Below are 24,891 nucleotides of genomic sequence, written 5' to 3' on the forward strand. Positions count from 1 at the left end.
CCAGGGCAGGCATCCGTGTACTATTTTTCCAGCTCTCTGCCCCATCTCCTTCATCTAGTTATGATTAATAAGAACAAAACGCTATTTGTAACCATACACATCCTTTATACTGAGACTGAGGAAAGTATAATTTTTCAGTACATGACATATTTTCATGCATACACCTATCTCTGTACAATCCCAAGAATTTTTGAGGATACATTTCATAGTTTCTCCTTTACTAACATTATAGTTTTCTTTACTAATGAGTAAACAGCTTAAAAGCATGAATTCATAATTACATTGTTGTTTATTTCGATCTATAGCATACATAGACTATAATTTGCTGGAAAAACTCTTCACTGTTGCCTTTGTTCATTCCATGTTAAATTTAACCATCCGTGTCTATAAATTAAGTTTACTAGGAAAACTCACATTAAAAAAAAAAATTGTACAAGAAACAGCTGGATTATCACAATCAGCAAGGAAATGGACTCAAGAATTGGAACTAGTATGTCTGGGACACTTTGTCTTCATGGTAAACAGTCACTTAATGCAAATCCCACTCGGCTTCACTTAATTAAAAAGCTGAAAAAGAAAGAAAATTCTTTGCTGAAAATAAAACACAGTGTGCTTTTTATTCTATATTAACTTAGTACAGATAAATATAAAATAAAAATGTAATGTCATATACAGTTACATTAATTCACTTCATTGTAATTTTATATCAGGGCAATTTCTGTGAACTAGATCCTGTAATGGGATCAGGTGAGACTAGGTCAGGGGTGAAAGCAGATGTTGATAAGAACTTGAACGTATGTTGGTTAAGTTTGGTTAACTTCTGTGAGCCATTCTCAATGTTAGCAAGACTACTAGTTAAACTGGCATTTAAAGTGATAACACAGGGGAAGAAAGGGAATGAGCTGAAACATACACTTGGATCAGGTCATTTCAATATCTTAGACAAAATACTTTTTCTGGTTATTTAATCAATATGCACTTACTTAAAATAACTAAGAATTTTATAATTTCACTATATTGAACAGTCAAAAATAATTTATTATAAATCATAATAAAAGTATCATCAGGTTCTGATGAAACAATACAAATAGATGTTTATATATATAGAAAGTAAAATAACTATTTTTGCCTTTATTGATTTCCCTAGGCAACACTTTTATCTATGAAAAGAAATGTAAGTTTGTAATACCATAAGTCAATTTCAATAACATCATTAAGCTTTTGTTAGCTATTTGTATCTTTCTGCTAACGTGTAGCAAGTTTGCTTTTTATAGTCTTGACAAAGTAACTTTAGGACAACCAGATATGAACCAATTGTTAATTAATATTAAAACATTAATATTAAAAATATTAATGGTTACTATAGTTGAAAAACCATGTAGTTGGGAAACTGTTCAATCTAATAAGTTTAATACTCAAACACTTAAATTATAATATCCTAGGCATATGTTACTTCGTCTTTCTGAACCTCGGTTTCCTCATTAGTGAGAAGAATGCTGTTTTGGATGATCTCCAAAGTTCTTTCCAGTGCTAATGTTTATTTTAATCCTGTGATACTATATAAATAAATAGTAAAAAAAAAATACACATTATATAGCATATATATACTATATAGTGAATATAAATATAATATACTGCATATACTATATAAACAGTAAATATAAAGCATTATATATTTGAATGTATATTATCTCTATTATAGTATATAATAAAGCAATTATGCAATACAGCCTGAACTTTTCATTACCCTATCTTTTTCTGAGGAATTACATATTACAAGATAAAAATCAAGTGCTGATGTCTAGAGGCAACAAGACATTGCTTCTATTTTTTGACATAATTTATGACTTAAGTACTGCAAGGGTAACACTGCCATGAAGATCAGCAGTAACATTCCTCAGAGCATTAAGATACTGCTGCTGTTCAATCCACCCAATCTTTAACAGTGGTGGCAAAGCAGGTGTATATTATATATATATATATATATATATATATATAAACGTGTAAATGAACACTTTGGCTTTCTCTGTCCTCAGATATAAGGTTGCCCTCAAGATAAAGCTAACTTACTGACAGTTAAAAAAGAAAACATCACCATAAAATATTTAAAACTGTAATGAAAGCTGCAAAACTTACAATTTAAAAAACATCTGACAATTTACAGGATTTTTAAAAAAAATAAAAATAGTCTGAACATTTCAAGCTATGGAACACTAAAGATCACCTTTTATAAAAATACTATCATAAAAGCAAGAATATGACCCTTTATGATCATTTTATGCTTGCTAACTTTTTGGTTCTGGGAAGATTAAAAAGGTTCTACTTTTATATGTTGTATGATTGTAACAATAACAGTGTGTTAGGGAACACGGGCAGAAGAGACCCGGGTTTGGAGCAGGGATGAGCCTGGCTTTGGAGCTGAGGCTGAGGTGACAATGTGGTCTGAGGTCTGGTTCTAGGCCTTAGGTCAGAATTTGGCATGTCTGTTGGGACCGAGAAGTCATCTGTAAGGAAAAAGGAAGGTCTACGAGTATCATGTTACAAAATCCAGGGCATAAGATATTCAAGAGGAGATAGTTAACTAGAATCCTAGAAGGGTTATGTAGGTTGCCACATGAGAAAAGGCATCTGGTTTGATTACTAGGTGGCTGCTGGAGACTGTATTACATGTGAAACATGTTCCTTTTCTCCTCCTGTGAAATATGAAGGAGGCACCAAACAATGGTTGGTATTTTGTTTAGACTTCTCTTAGAGTAATTAATTCACCTGTTCCCCAGTGTTTTAAAACATCAGAATGGATGCAGTGCTCTTGAATGAATGAATTCTGTCCAATTGAGATCAGGTTAAATTCTCTACCGAGATCTTCAGCTGGCCAGAATTTTCTTGGCTAAGGTTCTCACTTCCTGTTCTCAAACTAGGAAAGAAGTCAGAGACTTCTGGGCATGTCCTGGCACTCTGTCACATAGAAATTGCTTCCATGGATAAGGGGCAGCTGCTGATGTCATCTTAGAGCCAAAAAGTATAAAAGGGAGGAAAAGCCTTGGTTCTTTACTCAGAACAAGGATAGGCCACTAGCGAGTTCATGCCTGTTGCCCTGGCCTTGGAGTTAGTAGAACTTAATGATTCCCTGTTCTTGGGATTTTCTAACCTTTATCTTCACAAGCGTTCTAAGGGATGCCAGGGAGAAGTACATGATGGCTGCCAGCCAGGCCTCTTTGGCCAGAAACCCTGGGGGCTCTCTTCTTTGTGACAGAAACTTACCAAACCCCGAAAAATCTTCAAGTCTTAAGTACATGATCTAAAATAAAGGCCTGAAGAAATTCAGGATTTTATTAGGAGATGGGAAACAGATCTTTGCAAGCAGTAAGCTTTCTGTATCTGCGGCTACACAGGGTGACAGCTGTCAAGTCTTACAACTGCTAAGGGCACATCTCTATAGCCTATACAGAGGGGGATGTTTTGGAAGAGGCTGGTAATTGTTCATAACTCTGTGTGGTCAGAAACATGGATGCTGGGTCTGGGGGAAAAGACCAATAGAGCTTGTATGTGGGAAGAGGTTGGCGGTCAGATAAAAAACAGAACTTAGGGAAAACAGGAGCTTTCTCATCTTTCCCTGCTTTCAGGGGGTTGCTGAATGGTGGCATTTCTGCTGGAGTAAGAGAATTGTATTTACACAATGGAAATAACCCTCCAAAGAGCTTCCTTTGCTGTGTGTCTCTGCTTAGACCATGTCTTCTGAGGTCTGAGGGGTGGGAATGTGCGCTGCAAAATCAAAAAGCCTAGATTCTGAGTTTTCTATTAAAATCACGTTGGATTTATATAGAGGTTCCTAATATCTAGTTTTGAATTACCAAACAATTAAAAAATTAGTCCACGTTTAGAAGACTTGTATTTTATTATTGTGAACATTAAGACTTATATTGTTAGTGGGAAAAAGGCAACTGACTACATTTTTCCTTGGCAGAATTCAATGTATTTCTGTCAGCTGTATAGTTCTGTTTTCTTCCCTAAAGTAATAAAACAGAAATAACTAAATGCAATCATATTTTGTTTGAAGTGGAGGGCATACACATGCATATGAATATTATTGTTTAAAAAAAAAAAAACACTGTGCTTGTCAGTGGTTAATTCTGTGGGCCAAAGTCTATTGCTGGAAAGTTTATCCAAGGACTTGTTCCTGTAGCAGCTGAGTACTACAGCATGACTGCAATATGAGATCTCACAGTTCAAAGTTACCTTTCATTTGTGAAACAACAGTTTGCCACAACTTGTCTTAACTTATGAGATAAAGATTATGGCTGTTATCTGAAAGATGAGGAAAACTGAGGCTCAGAGAAGATGAAAAGACTTGCCTGAAGTTACAGTTTTAAAGTGCCATGGTCCAAATCTCATCTTCTCACTCAAAGTCCAGATCACTTTCCAATACACCACAGTGAAATACAACAATATGGAAAAAATAGTCCTTGAGATTCAATTTCCACTTGTAAAATAGTATTACAAAGACAGCACTGTATTCTTTATGTCGACCCTCTCCAGATCTTCACTGACTCATCTCTAAGTCTTTGGTCCTTCATGGTATTCCTCAAAGCTGGAACTCAGCATCAGAAAGGCAATCCCAGTGAAATTATTATCAATGACACATATTGTGGGTTGATCACCACACCATTTCTCTGTTTTCTATTTGTATAGCTTAAGACTGTATTTTCTATTTTCCCTACAGATAAAAGATCTACACCTAAGTAAGATATAGAAATGAATGGGATATTGTTACATACTGCATGTCCTGGGATATTTTGCCTTGCTGTGCTGGTTCATTAGTATACTTGCCTCAAAATTCATCAGGAATGTCTTTCATGTCTAGCTATTATTCTGTACTTTCCATTATGGAATGTAGACTGATTTTTTTTTTTTAACTCATTATTTCTCAAAGTAACTCAAAGGAACCAAAGACATCATGAATTACAGGTATCTTGTTAATAGTTTCTATGTCCACTATAAGCTTAATCAGTGCATATTTTTTGATGCCAGCCAGCTCAGGGTCGATTTGACGTTGCAATAAGTATCTTTAGAGCGCAGGTTTGCAGGACACTGTTTGTGCACACTGCGCTCCTTCAGTGTGGTGGAACAACAGGACAACTCCATGGGGGTGTCCCGTGACGTGAGTCCACCTTCTGGAGTTGTGCAGTGTGGCAAACCAACACTCTTCTGTCCGCTGTGTTTCTATCTTAATGGCTCCTGTTGCATTTAGATAAGGAGTACATTTACAAGATGCTTCTGAGTAAACATATTCGGTTATTAAGTACACGATGAGCACCTGCTATGTGTAACACTCTGGAGATATTAAAAAGGCACAGCCATGACCTTCTGTAAGGCACCTTACAGTACTCTAGAAAGAAAAGAACGCCAACACACAAAAGTTACATATGGATATTTAATGAAAAAGCTAACGTGGTAAAGTGCTATTGAATAACCAAGCGCTGAAATGGCTAAGGATAGGCAAGAGGTAGGTGAGCTAATTTCTTCTGAGAACCTGCAACATTCCATGAACTATAAATTGATGATGTAATTTATCCCCTTAAAATTCTCAGATACATATTAATTATTACTCCAAGTTTACAAATGAAGAAATAAGCTTAACAAAGTTGTTACCCAACCCCATAAAAACATACTTTCACAGGTCAGGAAAAATGAGACTGAGAAGTTAGTCCCAAAGTTAGTGATGAGAGGGTGTAAGATTCAAACCTGTATCTATGCCTGCTGGGCCAGAGTTCTTAACTGTCACACAAAACGATATACTGAATTTTAATTCATGTCTTGGATTCTAAATATTTCCCCATCATACCACATCATCTCTCTAAGACAATTAAAGAATCATAAACAGGTAGCAAAGTGAGAGAATTAGTAGAGAATGTTCTATACTATTTTCCTACTCAGAGACTTGATCTTTCAAATAGTTTTATAGAAATCTTTTTGAAGAAAACTTTTGAATCAAAGTATGTCAGGGGCAACCAGTGGGAAAGTGATTAATTACCCATAAGAGACGATATTCATGCACGAACACTAGCACTTTGCTCTTGGAAAGTGGAACAAGCCCTAAAGCTAATCTTTATTTAATATACAAAATGAATTCTTGCTACCACTAGAATATAATTTCTTTTTCTGAACTATGCGTCAGATGGTAATTAGATCAAATTCTTAATATCTTTGTTATTTCACTAATTTCAAAGGTTTTGAGAGCCCAATTAAGTTCCTCAGAAGGTTCAGGGAAAATCTAATCTTCACCCCACTGAATCATGCAAATAAAAAACAACACTTGCTTAATTTTTAGCAAAAAAAAAAAAAATCCTGCTCAGGAAAAATTAAATAGGTAAAATATTTCCATCAGAACTAATAATAATAATTAGCAGAAAGTAGTTTTTGAGTAAGTAATACTATGTGCCACATACTAAGTACTAGGCAATGTGCTAAGTGACTTACATCATGTAACCTTTACATGATGTCAAAGTATGTAAACATTTCCCACTTAGAAATGAGAAAACCAAGGTTTAGAAAAGTTATTTAACTTTCCCAAAGTCTCTGAGTTAGTAACATGTAGATTAAGGATGTAAATGACGGAAGTTTGCTTACTGAAACTTAAAAGATGATCTGGGAGAATTTAGTCATAGTATGAAAGATGCTGATACTGTAGGGAAAAAACCGTTAAGACCAAAATGTGGGGAAGATTTAAGGAATTAGGGTAAACATATAATAGACTTTTATCCCTTTCAGCAAGCACACAGTTCAACAACAAAAATATCAGTGTGAAGTTTTCAGAAAATAAGAAACACATGAATGTTTAAGGTTCTGTGAAGTTAAAAATAAAAATGGAAAAGCAGAAAGATCATTCCATACAGAAGAAATTAAAGACTGTCGATCAATTAAAAATTGTGAGGCAATAAAAAATTAGTTTATAGACATCAGTGGCATTTCCTGGTATAAAAGTTAAAAATCACAAACCTAAAACAGACATCAAAGGCCACCAAAGGCTATGGTATTACACCCAAGAGTGGATTATGGCATTGAAGCTAAAGCCCTTGCTAAAGGTGTTTTTCAATTAGCAGAGGGAGTTATGTTCAAATGTGCGTTTTCAGTAAAGGATATCTCGCATCTTATCCAGTATCAACCAGAGTAGGTAGAAGAGGGAGGGTTTTCCATTCTTTTAGAAGAAAACTGTTTTTTTGTCCTGGCAGCTCATCTCAAGGACAAGGAAATGGTCTTGTTTAAGAAAGTCTTTTTTTTTTTTTTTCCCCGTACAAGCGTACTTCAGTGTATATTGGTAAAAATGATTGGGGGTTGACTTACCTCTTGGTCACGAGGGTTTATGATACATTATAATAACCACTAACTCCCTTTGAATATGGACATCCACACGGTCTTTTCAGTAATACGAGGCCAGGGCATATCTTCTGACATATGGAATAGCCTTTCTCTTGTTATAATGATAGTGTCCAGAATCTTATTTTCTCCTTCCCTACGAACTATCATTTTCCAATAGGAACAAGGTTTTTTTCTGTTTTTGTTTTTTTTAATCAAATCATATTATGCTGGTGCCACAGAAACATATGCTGCTGGGATTGCAAAGTGTCCCTCCAGAATATGGCACTATGTTCATCACTGACCGAGCTTCTCCCACAGAGTAGCTCAGAAGGAAAAGGTTTATTTTTTCTTTTGTACTGACATCTCATCTTTTAACTCCTGGAGAAGGAAAAGGCTACCCACTCCAGTATTCTGGACTGGAGAATTCCAGTTGGGGTTGCAAAGAGTCAGACACGACTGAGCGACTTTCACTTTTCAACTATTCCCAAATGACTTCTCTCTTCCTTTTTCTCATTTATTCCTCCTCTCACTCTGGCTTCTGCATCACATTTGCTTTTTCTCCAGTGAACTAGCTGGATAGATACTTTCTTCTCCACTATGCTGCCTGGTTTCTAGAATTTAGCTCAGGATTATTCCAGTTCTCTGGTGTATACTCTCCTCCTAGTCCTTTGGGCCACAACTGCTCTTGATTTGTTGTTATTACTGTTCAGACGCTCAGTCCTGTCTGACTCTTTGCGACTCCATGGACTGCAGCATGCCAGGCTTCCCTGTCCTTCACCATCTACTGGAGCTTGTTCAAACTCGTGTCCATTGAGTTGGTAATGCCATCCAATGATCTTGTCCTCTGTCACCCCCTTCTCCTGCCTTCAATTTTCCTAGCATCAGGGTCTTTCTAATGAGTTGGCTCTCTGAATCAGGTGGCCAAAGTATTGGAACTACAGCATCAGTCCTTTCAATGAATATTCAGGATTGATTTTCTTTAGGCTGGTTTGATCTCCTTGCAGTCCAAGGGACTCTTGAGAGTCTTCTCCAACACTGTGGTTCGAAAGCATTTAATTCTTCGGTGATGAGCTTTCTCTATGGTCCAACTCTCACATCCATACATGACTACTGGAAAAACCATAGCTTTGACTAGATGGACCTCTGACGACAAAGTAATGTCTCTGCTTTTTAATACACTGTCTAGGTTTGTCAGCTTTTCTTCCAAGGAGGTCAAGTCTTTTATTTTCATGGCTGTGGTCACCATCTGCCCTGATTTTGGAGTCCAGGAAAATAAAGTCTGTCACTGTTTCCATTGTTTCCCCATCCATTTGCCATGAAGTGATGGGACCAGATGCCATGATCTTAGCTTTTGAATGTTGAGTTTTAAGCCAGCTTTATCATTCTCCTCTTTCACTTTCATCAAGAGGCTCTTTAGTTCCTCTTCGCTTTCTGCCATAACGGTGATGTTATCTGCATATCTGAGGTTATTGCTATTTCTCCCGGTGATCTTTATTCCAGCCTGTGCTTCATCCAGCCTGGCATTTCACATGATGTACTCTGCACAGAAATAAGCAGGGTGACAATATACAGCCTTGACAAACTCCTTTCCCAGTTTGGAACCAGTCTGTTGTTTCATGTCCAGTTTAAACTGTTGCTTCTTGACCTGCATACAGGTCCTTCCTCAGGAGGCAGGTAAGGTGGTCGGGTATACCCATCTCTTGAAGAATTTCCATAGTTTGCTGTGGTCCACACAATCAAAGACTTTGGCATAGTCAATGAAGCAAAAGTAGATGTTTTTCTGGAACTATTTTGCTTTTTCTATGATCCAACAGATGCCGGCAATTTGATCTCTGGTTCCTCTGCCTTTTCTAAATCCAGCTTTAACTCTTGATATGACTAATATGTTTATTATCATAATCATTCATAATAAAATTGATTAAATTTCTGAGAAAAACTTTATTCTGAAGGGAAAATGATGCAATGAATTGAAAACAAATCCCAAAGCAGTATATAACATTACTAGGGTAACCTTGGCATATATCCATGGGTTAGATTAATAAGAGCATAAAAACGTTCTAATGTAAAGCACATGTTTTTCATCCACAATGCTCCCATCTGCCATATTTTGTTAGCTCTAAGGGTTGCTGTAAATGTGATAAAAGGAACATATATAACCTGTCCTACCAACCTTACAAAGCAAGAAGATGAATGACTGGAGAGGGATGGTATAAGAGGGCGGGATGGATTTATGGAAGCTTGATGAATGATGCATCACTATATCCATGGAAAAGACACAATGCAGAAACAAGCAGAAGTTCTTAAGAGTCTGAAGAGGAATACTAGGAAGCTTTAAAGTGATAAGAGATGGTGAAACCAAAAGAACGATTTCAGTAGGGTCACAGGAGGGCTGGATGGCTGAGTCCTGCAACAGCCCAGCAAATCACAGAGCTCGCAAGAGCTGGGCCACAGCCGGGTCCCTGCCTTCACGTCTCTGTAACGCCACGTCCCACTCTTTCAGTGCACCTGTCTTCCCAGGCTGCTGCTTGTTATTTAATGCTGGGTTCTGTTCTGATGCTGTTTCTTGGCAGCACTTTTAGGGGTTTTCATCTAAACTATGTCAAATTTCATATTCATAAGCCACCTAGGGTGTGATTTCCATCTGACTTCTTACAGGACATTTCATCTTACTTCCAGTCCCATGAGGCTAGATGCCAGCAAGCCCCCTCCCCATTTAGCCTGGTGGGCCCTGACAAGGGGGTGGGATTGGGACCCAATAAACATGGTGGGGGTCACACTTATAGAGAAATAAAACCAGCATATACTCTGGTTCAGAAATGCTCACAATGAAAAGCTAAGCTGAGGCTTAGAATATGTATTCTAAAAAGCTTCTCAGGTAATTTTACATGTCTACTCTTGTAAAGACCAGAGGATTAGCGGTTTACACAATCAATACTAAATGACAGCTACTCCTTGGGAAAAGTACAAAGTTAAAACACTTCATATCATGACAAAACACAATGCTGTCAAATGTAACATTATTCTTGGAACTAGTAAAACTTAACTTTACTTGTTCTATCAGAGCAATACCGTGACCAGGAACATCTAGATAGGAAATGCTATTCTTGTTGGATTGTGCCCATCTTTGCATGAAAAGTTCCCTTAGTATCTCTAATTATTTTCTAGAAGAGATCTCTAGTCTTTCCCATTCTACTGTTTTCTTCTATTTCTTTGCACTGATCACTGACGAAGGCTTTCTTATCTCTTCTTGCTATTCTTTGGAACTCTGCATTCTGATGGGTTTATCTTTCCTTTTCTCCTTAGCCTTTCACTTCTGTTCTTTTCACAGCTATTTGTCAGACCTCCTCAGACAAGCATTTTGCCTTTTTGCACTTCTCAATCTTGGAGATGGTCTTGATCCCTGCCTCCTGTACAATGTCACGAACCTCCGTCCATAGTTCTTCAGGCATAGTTCTTTAGCTCATAGTCTATCAGATCTAATCCCTTGAATCTATTTGTCACTTCCACTGTACAATCGATAGCAATTTGATTTAGGTCATATCTGAATGGTCTAGTGGTTTTCTCTACTTTGTTCAATTTAAGTCTTAATCTGGCAATAAGGAGTTCATGATCTGAGCCACAGTCAGCTCCTGGTCTTGTTTTTGCTGACTGTATAGAGCTTCTCCATCTTTGGCTGCTAAGAATAGAATCAATCTGATTTCAGTATTGACCGTCTGGTGATGTCCAGGTGTAGAGTCTCTTCTCTTGTGTTGCTGGAAGATGATGTTTGCTATGACCAGTGTGTTCTCTTGGCAAAACTCTATTAGCCTTTGCCCTGCTCCATTCGGTACTATAAGGCCAAATTTGCCTGTTACTTCAGGTATTTCTTGACTTCCTATTTTTGCATTCCAGTCCCCTATAATGAAAGGACATCATTTTGGGGTATTAGCTCTAGAAGGTCTTGTAGGTCTTCATAGAACTGTTCAACTTCAGCTTACCAAGAGAGCTTTCCATGCAAAAATGGGCACAATAAAGGACAGAAATGGTATGGATCTAACAGAAGCAGAATATATTAAGAGGTGGAAAGAATACACAGAAAAACTGTACAAAAAAGATCTTCACGACTCAGGTAATCATGTATGATCACTGACCTACAGCCAGACATCCTGGAAAGTGAAGTCAAGTGGGCCTTAGGAAGCATCACTATGAACAAAGCTAGTGAAGGTGATAGAATTCCAGTTGAGCTGTTTCAAATCCTGAAAGATGATGCTGTAAAAGTGTTTCACTCAATATGCTAGCAAATTTGGAAAACTCAGCAGTGGCCATAGGACTGGAAAAGATCAGTTTTCATTCCAATCCCAAAGAAAGGCAATGCCAAAGAATGCTCAAACTACCACTCAATTGCACTCATCTCACACACTAGTAAAGTAATGCTCAAAATTCTCCAAGCCAGGCTTCAACAATACATGAACTGTGAACTCCCAGATGTTCAAGCTGGATTTAGAAAAGGCAGAGGAACCAGAGATCAAATTACCAACATCCGCCAGATCATCAAAAAAGCAAGAGAATACCAGAAAAACTTCTACTTCTGCTTCATTGACTATGCCAAACCCTTTGACTGTGTGGATCACAACAAACTATGGAAAATTCTGAAAGAGATGGGAATACCAGACCACCCTGACCTTCTTCCTGAGAAATCTGTATTCAGTTCAAGAAGCAACAATTAGAATGGGACATGGAACAACAGACTGGTTCCAATCGTGAAAGGAGTATGTCAAGGCTGTATATTGTCAGCCTGCTTATTTAACTTATGTGCAGAGTACATCATGCGAAATACTGGGTGCAATGAAGTACAAGCTGCAATCAAGACTGCTGGGAGAAATATCAATAACCTCAGATATGCAGATGACACCACCCTTATGGCAGAAAGCAAAGAAGAACTAAAGAGCCTCTTGATGAAAGTGAAAGAGGACAGTGAAAACGTTGGCTTAAAGCTCATCATTCAGAAAACTAAGATCATGGCATCCAGTCCCATCACTTCATGGCAAATAGATGGGGAAACAATGGAAACAGTGACAGTCTTTATTTTCTTGGGCTCCAAAATCACTGCAGATTGTGATTGCAGGGTAGCTGAGACGGTAAAGCATCTGCCTACAATGCGGGAGACCCAGAATCGATCCCTGGGTCAGGAAGATCCCCTGGAAAAGGAAATGGCAACCCACTCCAGTACTCTTGCCTGGAAAATCTCATGGACTGAGGAGCTTGGTAGGCTACAGTCCATGGAGTCACAAAGAGTCAGACATGACTGAGCGACTTCACTTCACTTCACTTCTTTGGAAGAAAAGTTATGACCAACCTAGACAGCATATTAAAAAGCAGAGACATTACTTTGCCAACAAAAGTCCATCTAGTCAAAGCTATCGTTTTCCAGTAGTCATGTATAGATGTGAGAGTTGGACCATAAAGAAAGCTGAGCGCTGAAGAATTGATGCTTTTGAACTGTGGTGTTGAAGACTCTTGAGAGTCCCTTGGACTGCAGGGAGATCCAACCTGTCCATCCTAAAGGAAATCAGTCCTGAATATTCATTGGAAGGACCGCCGCTGAAGCTGAAACTCCAATACTTTGGCCACCTGATGCAAAGAACTGACTCATTTGAAAAGACCCTGATGCTTGGAAGGAACGAAGGCAGAGGAGAAGGGGACGACAGAGGATGAGATGGTTGGATGGCATCACTGACTTGATGGACATGAGTTTGAGTAAACTCCGGGAGTTTGTGATGGACAGGGAGGCCTGGCGTGCTGCAGTCTGTGGAGTCGCAAAGGATCAGACATGACTGAGCAACTGAATTGAACTCAACTGATTCTTGTTGGCTTAGGTGCTCTGATGTGTAAGGAGATCTGGAACTTGCTCTTTACCTTCCTCCATTTTCTGTCAACTAAATAGGTGTTAAGAATCATATAACATGTCACTTTCCTTTTTATAATTTAGATACCTTTCACTGACACCATAAATGCTGTAGGTTGAAATGAATAAGTGTTTTTTAAGTAAATGAAAACTTGAGTAATGGAAATATTCTTCTACAGATTCTGTTAATGGAATACATGCAAGTCAAACTGAGACTCTAATCATACAGAACCATGATCCTCAATCTTAGGGTAGGGGAGAAAAAGAACAGAAACTTCATTTTTCTTGGGCCTACTTCATCTTGGATTTGATTCTTCTGACTTCGTATTTTCAAAACCAAAATGAGATAGCCAGACAGCATCAAGAATAAAAACCAAGAAACTGGAGACTTTATTTGGCCTTTCTTATTAAACTTCTTGCCCTGAGACCTCATGTTTTTTAAAAATTCCCTTATACTGCAGACCAGATTAAAGGCAGATGGTCCCACAGCTCACATCTGATATTCAGATTTCTTCTACTCCTTGAGTACGTTTATTTTTAATGGATGTGAGAAGTCTTGGAAACGTGCCTCTGCCCATATGAAAAGATACAGAGGCAGGGTTGAAGTGTTTTACTCTTTACGATAAGCCCTTAATCAGATCTCTGTCATGGGAATAGTTCTGTGCCCCAGATAAAGCTACACATGGCTGCCATCACCTATGAAGAAACATTTTCTTGAAGTAATTGCTCAGTTCACAATGGCAACCCACTCCAGTATTCTGGAGAATTCCATGGACACAGGAACCTGGCAAGCTACAGTCCATGGGGTCACAAAGAGTCGGATACTACAGAGCGATTATCACTCATTCACTCACCTGCAAGAGGGATGTAAATTATGAGATTTTATTTTCTGTCAATATATCATGAGCTCTACTATCTCAACAGAAAGTGCTCAAAATCTTGGAGAAAAGGGACCTTTATTTCTTCACTGGGGAGGAGGATGCTCCCTAGAGAAAGTGGAATACTTATTCCTTTGAGACAAGGTAAGGGAGGAATGGTCAAGAAATGAACCTGTGCCTACTTCCTGACCTGGGTAACTGTAATCTGGTTTGTTAGCTGTATTTTGCTTTAGTAACAATAATAGTTTGGTTATAATAACATTGTTTCAGAATAAATTTTCAACATCTTCCCATCCCCAGTTATCAAACTATGTTGATGAAAATCCTAGGAGATGTTCTTTTATGACAGCTTGTAGTGACCAGAGATTCTTTTATCATTTCATTTTCCATTCATGTTGCCATTCTTTATTTGAAAAAGCTAAAACTTTGAAGAATTCAAACTATGATGGAGTTTACTGGACACTGAACACTAGATTATATGAGAAAAAATTTGTAAATGAAGTAAAAATCATGAATAGGCAAACCAAAACAAGAAATTTTGATAAACTCCACAAAGTTGAAAACTCATTTTGTTATGTGTGTGTCTGTATATATATGTAATGCATACATACATGTATATATCCACACACACATACATACATATGCATGCAACATATATCTAAAATGAAACTATCATATATGAAGGCGGGCAGGTACCATGCCTTATATATATCTCTCCTTCATATAATCTGTGCTGAACACATAGTAGGTGCTCAAAAGCCTGCTTAACAGAGTTTAAGATGACTTTGCAAATAAGGTAGCTACTTTATATTAATCCTTAAATACATGTTAGAAACATAAAAACACAAAATTCGATTTATTCTATTAGTTTAAAATGAAAACATTCATATTAGTATAATGATATTACCTGTAAGGGTAGCCGTGGTACTTGGAACGAAATATTGAAAGTAAAAAACTGAAGAAGAAGACCACCAGGCCTAATCCCACGAGACAAATAACTAGAAAGAAACAGAAAACTCCATTAGTCTAGACACACACAACACAAATGTTTATATTTTTAAAAAGCATTCAGTTAATTACACATACTTACAGGTAACAGCTCATGGCACATACAGGTACCACAAACCAGATAATCATTATTTTCCACATTCTTCTCAATGACAATTTACTACTTGGAGTATGAAAACAAAACAAAAAAAAAGTGGTTGATCTAAGTTTTTGGATGGTATTCTTCTCTTACCGAATTTCTACAAGTACTAAAACACCCCCAGAGGGAACAAAACAAAACATAAGAAAATGTGATCAACCACAAATGAGATTATTGGTCCCTGCACTGTGAAGTACTGGTTATATTAGCAGAGACATCTACAGTACTGGAATGTGCAATATAATTTTATTTTCAGATGCCATGCAATATTTACAAAGAAATGTAATTTTAGATGATTGGCTAGATTATTGCTTCAGTAAACGCCTGTTACTTACAAGTGATAGTTCATCCCAGCATACCGAAAGCCAGTAACAAAGGCTTAGGGTATGAGAAAATACAGACTGTGATAGTCAAAGACGGAAAACCAACCCTAAATAGCTGGTGATAGTGTTAATGCATTAGTGTTCGTTTTACAAAGGAGCAGGTGGTGAATGTCACAGCAGAATACGCTGTGATTTAGGTTTCCAGCATCACTTTATCCCTCACAAGTTGACAACAGGGACATTTTTTCCCTTTCTGTTACGGTTAGGAAGATTTTATTCTAAAGTAGGTGACTAATCAAATATATATTATGAAATATATGCAAATACATCTACTAGATTTTTAATTAAATTTGCTAGTAGTAAAATCTTTAAATGCTTAAAAATATGAGCCAATTAAATGCAGGTATGTTTAGAATAAAAGAAAATATATATTTAGAGAAATGGAATTTTACCTAAATCTGCTCTGTAAATAAGTTCTTTTAATAAGAAATACCTAAATATTTCTTAAAAATAAAAATTATGCATGATACTTATATCCTTTCATTAGTTTCAGGGAATTCTTTAAAAACACTGGACTATCTAATATGATTGATTATAAAAGAAAGGGGAAGATAAAAGAGATTAAACACACCAAAACAGAAGAAAACAAGGGAGATTAAATAATTCTATATGCTTCTATAGTGATGAACTATAATTTTTAAATTATTCTAGCATATAAATTAGACCAGGTTTAATTACAATCCTAGAAATCAGTAGAGACTTTAGGAAATTGTTAAAACATGATCCAGAAGCCTGTTGATCAGTTTTCCTTCAACTCTGTAGGAATATCACTCTCTCAGGTTTGAGAACAAATTGTGAAAAATCCTAAGTACTTAATAGCATTCAGTTGCAGCCTCTGTGACATTTCATATATAACACACATGCAGGTGAATTCCAAATGAAATTTGGCAGAAAATAAAGCAAAAAAAAAAAAAAAAAGCTGCTGAATACTGCAAAAATGAAAACCACCTTTTCCCCCTGAAATTGTAGAATGCCCAAATAGACACCAGCCACTTGATGTAGCAACTTTGCTTATAATAATCTTAGTGCACCCAGGATGAATGACATGATGCTTTACATCTTCCTACATTTGGTATGACCACACACTTCTTCCTTTCCTCAGTCTTTTTCCAGGAGCTGAGTAAAACACTTTATCACTCCCTTTGCGGTTGACAGTATGAAAAGGCAAAAAGATAGGAAACTGCAAGATGAACTCCCCAGGTCAGAAAGTACCCAATATGCTACTGGAGATCAGTGGAGAAATAACTCCAGAAAGAATGAAGAAATGGAGACAAAGCAAAAACTACACCCAGTTGTGGATGTGACTGGTGATAAAAGTCAAGTCTGATGTTGTAAAGAGAGATATTGCACAGGAACCTGGAATATTAGTTCCACGAATCAAGGCAAATTGGAAGTGGTCAAACAGGAGATGGAAAGAGTGAACCTCAACATTTTAGGAATCAATGAACTAAAATGGACTGGAATAGGCGAATTTAACTCAGATGACCATTATATCTACTACTGTAGATAAGAATCTCTTAGAAGAAGTGGAGTAGCCCTCATAGTCAACAGGAGAGCCCTAAATGCAGTACTTGGATGCAATCTCAAAACGACAGAATGATCTCTGTTTCCAAGGCAAACCATTCAATATCACAGTAATCCAAGTCTATGCCCTGACCAGTAATGCTGAAAAAGCTGAAGTTGAACATTTCTGTGAAGACCTACAAGACCTTCTAGAACTAACACCCAAAGAAGATGTCCTTTGCATTATAGGGGACTGGAATGCAAAAGTAGGAAGTCAAGAGATACCCGGGGTAACAGGCAAATTCGGCCTTGGAGCACAAAACAAAGTAGGTCAAACACTAATGGAATTTTGCTAAGGGAACGAACTGGTCATAGTAACATCCTCTTCCAACAACACAAGAGAAGACTCTACACATGGACATCACCAGATGGTCAATACTGAAATCAGACTGATTCTATTCTTTGCATCCAAAGATGGAGAAGCTCTATTCAGTCAGCAAAAACAAGACCAGGAGCTGACTGTAGCTCAGATCATGAACTCCTTATTGCCAAATTCAGACTTAAATTGAACAAAGTACAGAAACCACTAGGCCATTCAGGTATGACCTAAATCAAATCCCTTACGATTATACAGTAGAAGTGAGAAATAGATTCAAAAAATTAGATCTGATAGAGTGTCTAAAGAACTATGGACGGAGGTTTGTGACATTGTACAGGAGGCAGGGATCAAGACCATCCCCAAGAAAAAGAAATGCTCAAAGGCAAAATGGTTATCTGAGGAAGGCTTACAAATAGCTGAGAGAAGAGAAGCAAAAGGCAGAGGACAAAAGGAAAGATATACCCATCAGAATGCAGTGTTCCAAAGAATAGCAGGAGAGGTAAGAAAGCCTTCATCCGTGATCAGTGCAAAGAATAGAAGAAAACAATAGAATGGGAAAGACCAGAGATCTCTTCAAGAAAATAAGATACCAAGGGAACATTTCATGCAGAGATGGGCAAGATAAAGGACAGAAATGGTATGGACCTAACAGAAGCAGAAGATATTAAGAGGTGGCAAGAATAAACAGAAGAACTATATCAAAAAGATCATGACCCAGATAACCACGATGGTGACTACAGCCATGAAATTAAGAGACCCTTGTTCCTTGGGAGAAAAGCTATGATGAACCTAGACAGCATATTGAAAAGCAGAGACATTACTTTTCCAACAAAGTTCAGTCTAGTCAAAGCTATGGTTTTTCCAGTAGTCATGTACGGATGTGAGAGTTTGACTATAAAGAAAGCTGAGTGCTGAAAAATTGATGCTTTTGAACTGTGGTGTTGGAGAAGACTCTTCAGAGTCCCTTGGGCTACAGGGAGATCCAACCAGTCCATCCTAAAGGAAATCAGTCCTGAATATTCATTGGAAGGACTGATGATGAACCTGAAGCTTGAATACTCTGGCCACCTGATGCAAAGAATTGACTCACTGGAAAAGGCCCTGATGCTGAGAAAGACTGAACACAGGAGGGGAAGGAGATGACAGAGGATGAGATGGTTGGATGGCATCACTGACTCGATGAATGTGAGTTTGAGTAAACTCCAGGAGCTGGTGATGGACAGGGAGGCCTGGCGTGCTGTAGTCCATGGGCTCGCAAAATGTCAGACACAACTGCGTGACTGAACTGAATTGAACACTTGATATGCACCATGGGAAATGTGTCTCAAAATGTGATCAAGTAAAACAGAAGCTATTTACTTGATTCTATGTGGCAGAGCAAAGTAATGGAACTGAGGTACAGGCACATGGGGAAGGAAGAGGACTCAGGAGGAGTCAGTGGTGACCCAACAAACCATGCACTGCAGCCGTTCCCAGATAGCATACTTGTGAGAAGAAAGTGCTAAGAGGGCACAGACGGATTCTGACCTGGGCAACAGTAACCACAGCACTTGCATTACATCCAAAATAAAAACCACACTGGGATCAAAAGGGCTAATTTCAAAATATATTTCCCATTCCCCACTCCTTCTCTCTCTCCCATGCACTCGCTTGTGCACTCTCTCTCGCACACACATACACAAATAAAGTGGCAGTGGGTGGGGGTTGAAGTGATTTTATATATATATATTATACACTTACTACTTTAATGTGATAGGATGTATGATAAATAAATGAACATGTAAGAATTTGTCCTTATATAAATACTATTAATTGGTCCCAAGAACATCACATTCTTTATGCAAATGATAAATCATAAAGTGATGTTCTGAACAATGTTTAACTAAACAAAGTAAAGCATCCATTGCTTCTGTGGTTTCTTTATAACAGTATGTAAATGGCATCAGGGGAAATGAGGGTAAAAGATCTATTGCATCCAAAATGTTTCAACACTCAAGATCCCTAAGTATTGTATTTAGAAATCACTATGACTGACTGACATTCGTGTCACCATAGCTAAAATTCCCACAAAGAAAATAAATCTGGATTTTTATTTTAATCTTTTTAATAGGAGTCTTCTCCAGATGCCTATGCTCCTCATACATACATTCTGGATTTTAATAGGGTTCAGAAATGCAAAGCATATTGATAAAAATCTTAATTATAGGTTTGTGGAAGCATAATCATAAACTCACATAGGGACTTTATGTCAATTATGGAAAGATTTGTGGCAAGAAATACTGAATTTAAGGCTCTCAGACATTCTTTGACCCATGCTCCTGGGGGCAGAAGATTTTCCTATGTGTTTTTTCCCTTTTCCTGCCAAACACACTTCATAAAAATGTGTCATCTCTTATTGGAACTTCCTGAGGGGAACAGTTCTGTCAAAGGATAAAATAGTCACCTGGTTAAGACACAAAGCTGAAACTCAGTAGAGCTGTGAATGTTGGAATATCATTGGAAAGGCAAAAACCCTGAAAAAGACAGTACCAAAAGATGCCCCCTTTCAAACTGTAGCTCAAAAGAGGTTTTGGAGGTAGTTGGAAGGCATTATAACACTTCGGGGTACAACACTTATGCACAGACTTCTCTGTCTGGATCAGTCCTTGAATGCACAGATGACTCTTGTTGGCATAGGGGACACATTATTAGCCTATAAATCCTCTGAAGACTCTGTCCCTAGAACTTTCCCCCTCTTCCTGTATGGTGGACATGACCAAAGAGACCATAACTTCAGCAGAGGTAAATCAAACCACACCCAACAAGGGCAAATAACAGCTTTTCTTTATACTCAATTCCACAGAAAAGCACCAATCCCATTTTGGAAGAAATGTATTTTTAAATATTTGTGCATATACCACACATCCAAGAAAGAGAAAAAAGTAAGAAACACTGCGGCTGTCTTCAAACCAGAACCTTTCTTTAGAAGTTCGTTTACAAAGGACTTTTTATCTATTTCCCATTTGATTTAAATGAAGCTTGACTAAAACAAACTTACAAAGATACCAACACAGAGACTTACTCCGTCTTTTTCCAACATCTCCCTTGGATGTTGCCGCTTCATTTAGAAGAACCATCCCCATGGTGATAGCAGCATCTATAGTAATTGTCAAGGAAACATTAGAAATAGATGCAAATAAAATCTATTAATTGTTCTGGACCTGCACACCATGTGTTCTATACCAGAATGATTGAATTACACATGCACACAGAGGTGAATGCTACTTACTCTCCTGATATAAAATTACTGCTTTTCATGTATTTAAATAAATATGCCTTGATTTTTAGATTCCTGCTGCTGCTGCTAAGTCGTTTCAGTCGTGTCCAACTCTGTGCGACCCCACAGACGGCAGCCCACCAGGCTCCTCTGTCCCTGGGATTCTGCAGGCAAGAATACTGGAGTGGGTTGCCATTTCCTTTTCCAGTGCATGAAAGTTAAAAGTGAAAGTGAAGTTGCTCAGTCGTGTCTGACTTAGTGACCCCATGGACTGCAGCCTACCAAGCTTCTCCATCCATAGGATTTTCCAGTCAAGAGTACTGGAGTGGGTTGCCATTGCCTTCTCCTACATAACCTCAAACTTTGCTTGGTCAGACTTTTAAGGTCTAATTCTAAATGCTCTTAAATTCCAGGACTGTAATAGTGCATATGAATTATATACTCTCAAAACCAATAAAGATATTTCACCTTATACATAAAGATATACATACACTAGTTACACTTAGAATGACATTTCACTGGACAATCACAGAAAATTAGAATATACTCAGCATGGAACCAACCAACCAGCCTTGGTGAATGCCTAATATGTGCAAGAGAGAAAGCTACTAAATACCATCCCCTTGCCTGACAAAAATGTTCCTGTTGTTGTTTAGTTGCAAAGTCATATGTGCCTCTTTGCAAACCCATGGACTGTAGTCCGCCAGGCTCCTCTGTCCATGAGATCCTCCAGGCAAGAACACTGGAGTGGGTTGCCACTTCCCTCTCCAGGGCACCTTCCCAACCCTGGATTACCATTTCCCTCTCCAGGGCATCTTCCCGGCCCTGGGTTGCCACTTCCCTCTCCAGGGCATCTTCCCGACCCAGGCCTCTCCTGCATTGGCAGGCAGGTTCTTTACCACTGAGCCACCAGGGACGCCCACCCAACACACATATATACATACCAGTAAACTTTGAGGAAATTCATGATAACAGTTTGAAAACTTCTGAAATTTAGATAATTTTAAGTTCTTTGTGTTTCGATTGTGTAGTGATGGGGATGTTACCAATAATTAACTGATAGAAAAATTAAAAGCTTGTTTCACTGAAACTGCTGATAAACAGGAAATTGCTTAACTTAGTTCTTTGAAGCAGACTGATGGGATTGATGTAGATCCTTAAAAAGGAGTTCAATTAGGATTCCCCTTCCATTTTTTTCTGGCAACATCCTTTTATATTCATGTATAATTCTAATCTATCCACTTAAGTGTACAGACTTGAGCTACTGACAATTCACACAGACTTCTGGATTAATTTATCTCAAAAACATTTTCTATAAATATTCAAAATATAAATCACATTTAAAAATTATTTTATATAGATACTACAAACAAAACAAATATTTATTTTATGATGCCATCTACTGAGAAGCTTCCAAAATTCTTTCCAAAATATAACATTGGGGGAAATAGCACTATTTTTTATTTCTGGGGGAAAATAAAGTTTAGAAATTAGATGCTTTAAAGTTTTAACTAGATGAAAGCTGTATATTAAAACATTCTCAGGATAAAACTGGATACGTAAACACCCATGTATGTAAGTGTTATTAGAGACAGAGACAGAAATAGTCACTTAGGGAAAGTTATTAAGCAAATTACATTTTATTAGATATTAACTATGGTCACTCAAGTGTAACATACCCCTGTTATTGTCTTCATAACATATATATATATATATACTTACAAAAAAATTTACTACTGTTCCCTCTGTAGGGCTTCCCTGATAGCTCAGTTGGTAAAGAATCCACCTGCAATGCAGGAGACCCCAGTTCAATTCCTACATTAGGCAGATCCGCTGGAGAATGGATAAGGCTACCCACTCCAGTCTTCTTGGGCTTCCCTTGTAGCTCAGCTCGTAAAGAATCCACCTGCAATGTGGGAGACTTCGGTTCGATCCCTGAGCTGGAAAGAGCCCCTGGAGAAGGGAAAGGTTACCCACTCCAGTATTTTGGCCTAGAGAATTCTAGGGGTAGCAAAGAGTCAGACGTGACTGAGCGACTTTCACACTGTCAAAAATTGCTTTGTCACTTCGTCCCTCTGTAGATTTGAAAACTGCGTGACCAATGTGTTTTTCATTTGGTTAATTTTGAACTTCACACAAATTCAAACAGTGTTAGTACAAATCTGTAAGATTTTCATCAGAGTATACTAACTGTTATTGGTTTTCTTACTCAAGGGCATTTGTTTCCAAGTGTTTGCTATTACAAATACTCCTACAAGGAATAGCTTCTTATATATACATGTGAAATATTTTTTCTAGGGCCTACACCTAGAGGTAGAGTTTTTGAGAGGCTGATATGTATAGTTTCAAATTTACTAGGTATGATCATATTCTGTAAAACAAGTAGTGTTAAAAGAATTACCATTTCTTTACACTGCACTAACACAGTTTTGCTGAACTACTGATTTTATCAAACTGTTGAGTAGGGATCTGTCTCACTAGTGAGTCAGAGTTTATCTTTTGATATGTTAATTCCTTTTTTTGCTTAATTTTTTGTATTATGCTTACTTTTTTTGCCCATTTCCCATAAGTATATTTGCCTTTTCTTATTATCTTTGAAGATGCTTCAGTTTTTTCTGAATATGAATGTTTTGAAGTGTTACATACAGATTCTTCGACTTGTCTTTTAAATTGTTTACTTATGCAGAAGGTTGTCATTTCAGTATGGTCAAAATTGTTATTCTTTTCCTTTATGAGCTCTGGTTACTGTTTCTTACTTATGAAATTAATTCCTACCCCTAAGTCTTAGAAATATTCTGTTAGTTTTAGATATACAATATTAAGTGTCTGGACATTTAAATACATTAGGAACTAATAATCACCAGAAGTCTAGTAACCACATGTCCCATACAAAGTTACTGCAGATTATCAGCCATATTCCTTATGTTGTATATTACATCCCCATGACTACTCTAACACTGTAAGTTTGTGCCTCCTCATCTCCTATCATCTCCTCTACTGCTCAAGCCCTCACCCAGCTGCCCTTTGCAAACACCCTGTTTTCTGTATCTATGAATCTGTTTTCGGTTTGTTGTTTGTTCATTTGTTTTTTAGGTTCCACATACAAGTGAGATCATAAAGTACCTGTCTTTCTCTAGCTTATTTCACTTAGCATGCTCTTTTAGATTCATCCATGTTGCTGCAAATGGCAAGATTCTTCTTCTAACGGTTGAGTGTTTATTTGTGTCTGTACCTCGTATCTTCTTCACCCGTTCATCCGCTGATGGGCAGCTCGGTTGTGTCCATATCTTGGCTACTGTAAATAACGCTGCACTGAACAAAGAGGTGTATATATCCTTCTGAATTAGTTTCATTTTCTTCATGTAAATATTCAGAAAATTACTGAATCATATGCTGGTTCTATTTTTATTTTTTTAGAAACTTTCATACTGTTTCCCATAGTGGCTGTACCAAATTAGATTCCTCCAATCTTCATCAAGGATTATTTGTCGTCTTCTTGATGACAGCCATTCTGACAGGTGTAAGGTGGTACCTTACTTGGATTTTATTTGCAGTTCCTTGATGATCAGTGATTTAGACTATCTTTCCACGTGACTGTTGGAATTATGTCTTCCTTAGAAAAGAGTTTAGTCCACTTAAGTCCCCTATCTGTTTCTAAACTGTGTTGTTTGTTTCTTGATACTGAGTTGTATGAGTTGTGCATCTGGATATTAACTGCTTATTGAATATATAAACTACAAATATCTTCTCCCATTCAATAAGCTACCTTTTCATTTTGTTGATGGCTTTTTTTCCAATGTGCAAAAGGCTTCTTAGTTTGATGTAGTCTTACTTGTTTATATTTGCTTTTGTTTGCCTTGTCTAAGGAGACAGAGCCAAAAAATTATTGCCAAGATCCATGTCAAAGACCATCCTGCCTGTGTCTTCTTTGAGGAATTTCATGGTTTCGGGTCTTACCTTTAAGTCTTTAATTCATTTTGACTTTATTTTGTATATGGTGTGAGAGAGTGGTCCAGGTTCGCTCTTCCGCATGTAGCTGTCCAGTTTTCCCAACACCATTTAGGAAAGGGGCTGTGTTTTTCCCACTGCATATTCTTTCTTTTTG

The 24,891-nt window shown here is 37.5% G+C and overlaps 1 protein-coding gene across 8 annotated transcripts in view; it reads right to left on the reverse strand.

Annotated features, from left to right (window-relative positions):
- Positions 1-270: 270 nt before the first annotated feature.
- The window catches only part of TUSC3 (tumor suppressor candidate 3), a 242,064-nt gene continuing 217,443 nt past the window's right edge, over positions 271-24,891 (reverse strand). For 2 of the 8 annotated variants that reach the window (XM_042241468.2, XM_042241466.2), the window contains 4 exons: positions 20,568-20,666; positions 15,026-15,116; positions 4,353-4,415; positions 271-567 (listed from right to left, as the gene is read on the reverse strand). In XM_042241468.2, coding sequence (XP_042097402.1) covers positions 4,397-4,415; positions 15,026-15,116; positions 20,568-20,666 — 209 coding nt within the window. In that variant the 3' untranslated portion in view covers positions 271-567; positions 4,353-4,396. Of the gene's footprint in view, positions 568-4,352; positions 4,416-15,025; positions 15,117-20,567; positions 20,667-24,891 lie in introns of those variants that run through there. The other 6 variants (XM_027962612.3, XM_012105833.5, XM_015104579.4 and 3 more) reach the window with 5 other exon arrangements.

This window comes from Ovis aries, chromosome 26 (assembly GCF_016772045.2).
Source record: "Ovis aries strain OAR_USU_Benz2616 breed Rambouillet chromosome 26, ARS-UI_Ramb_v3.0, whole genome shotgun sequence".
Taxonomy (NCBI): domain Eukaryota; kingdom Metazoa; phylum Chordata; class Mammalia; order Artiodactyla; family Bovidae; genus Ovis; species Ovis aries.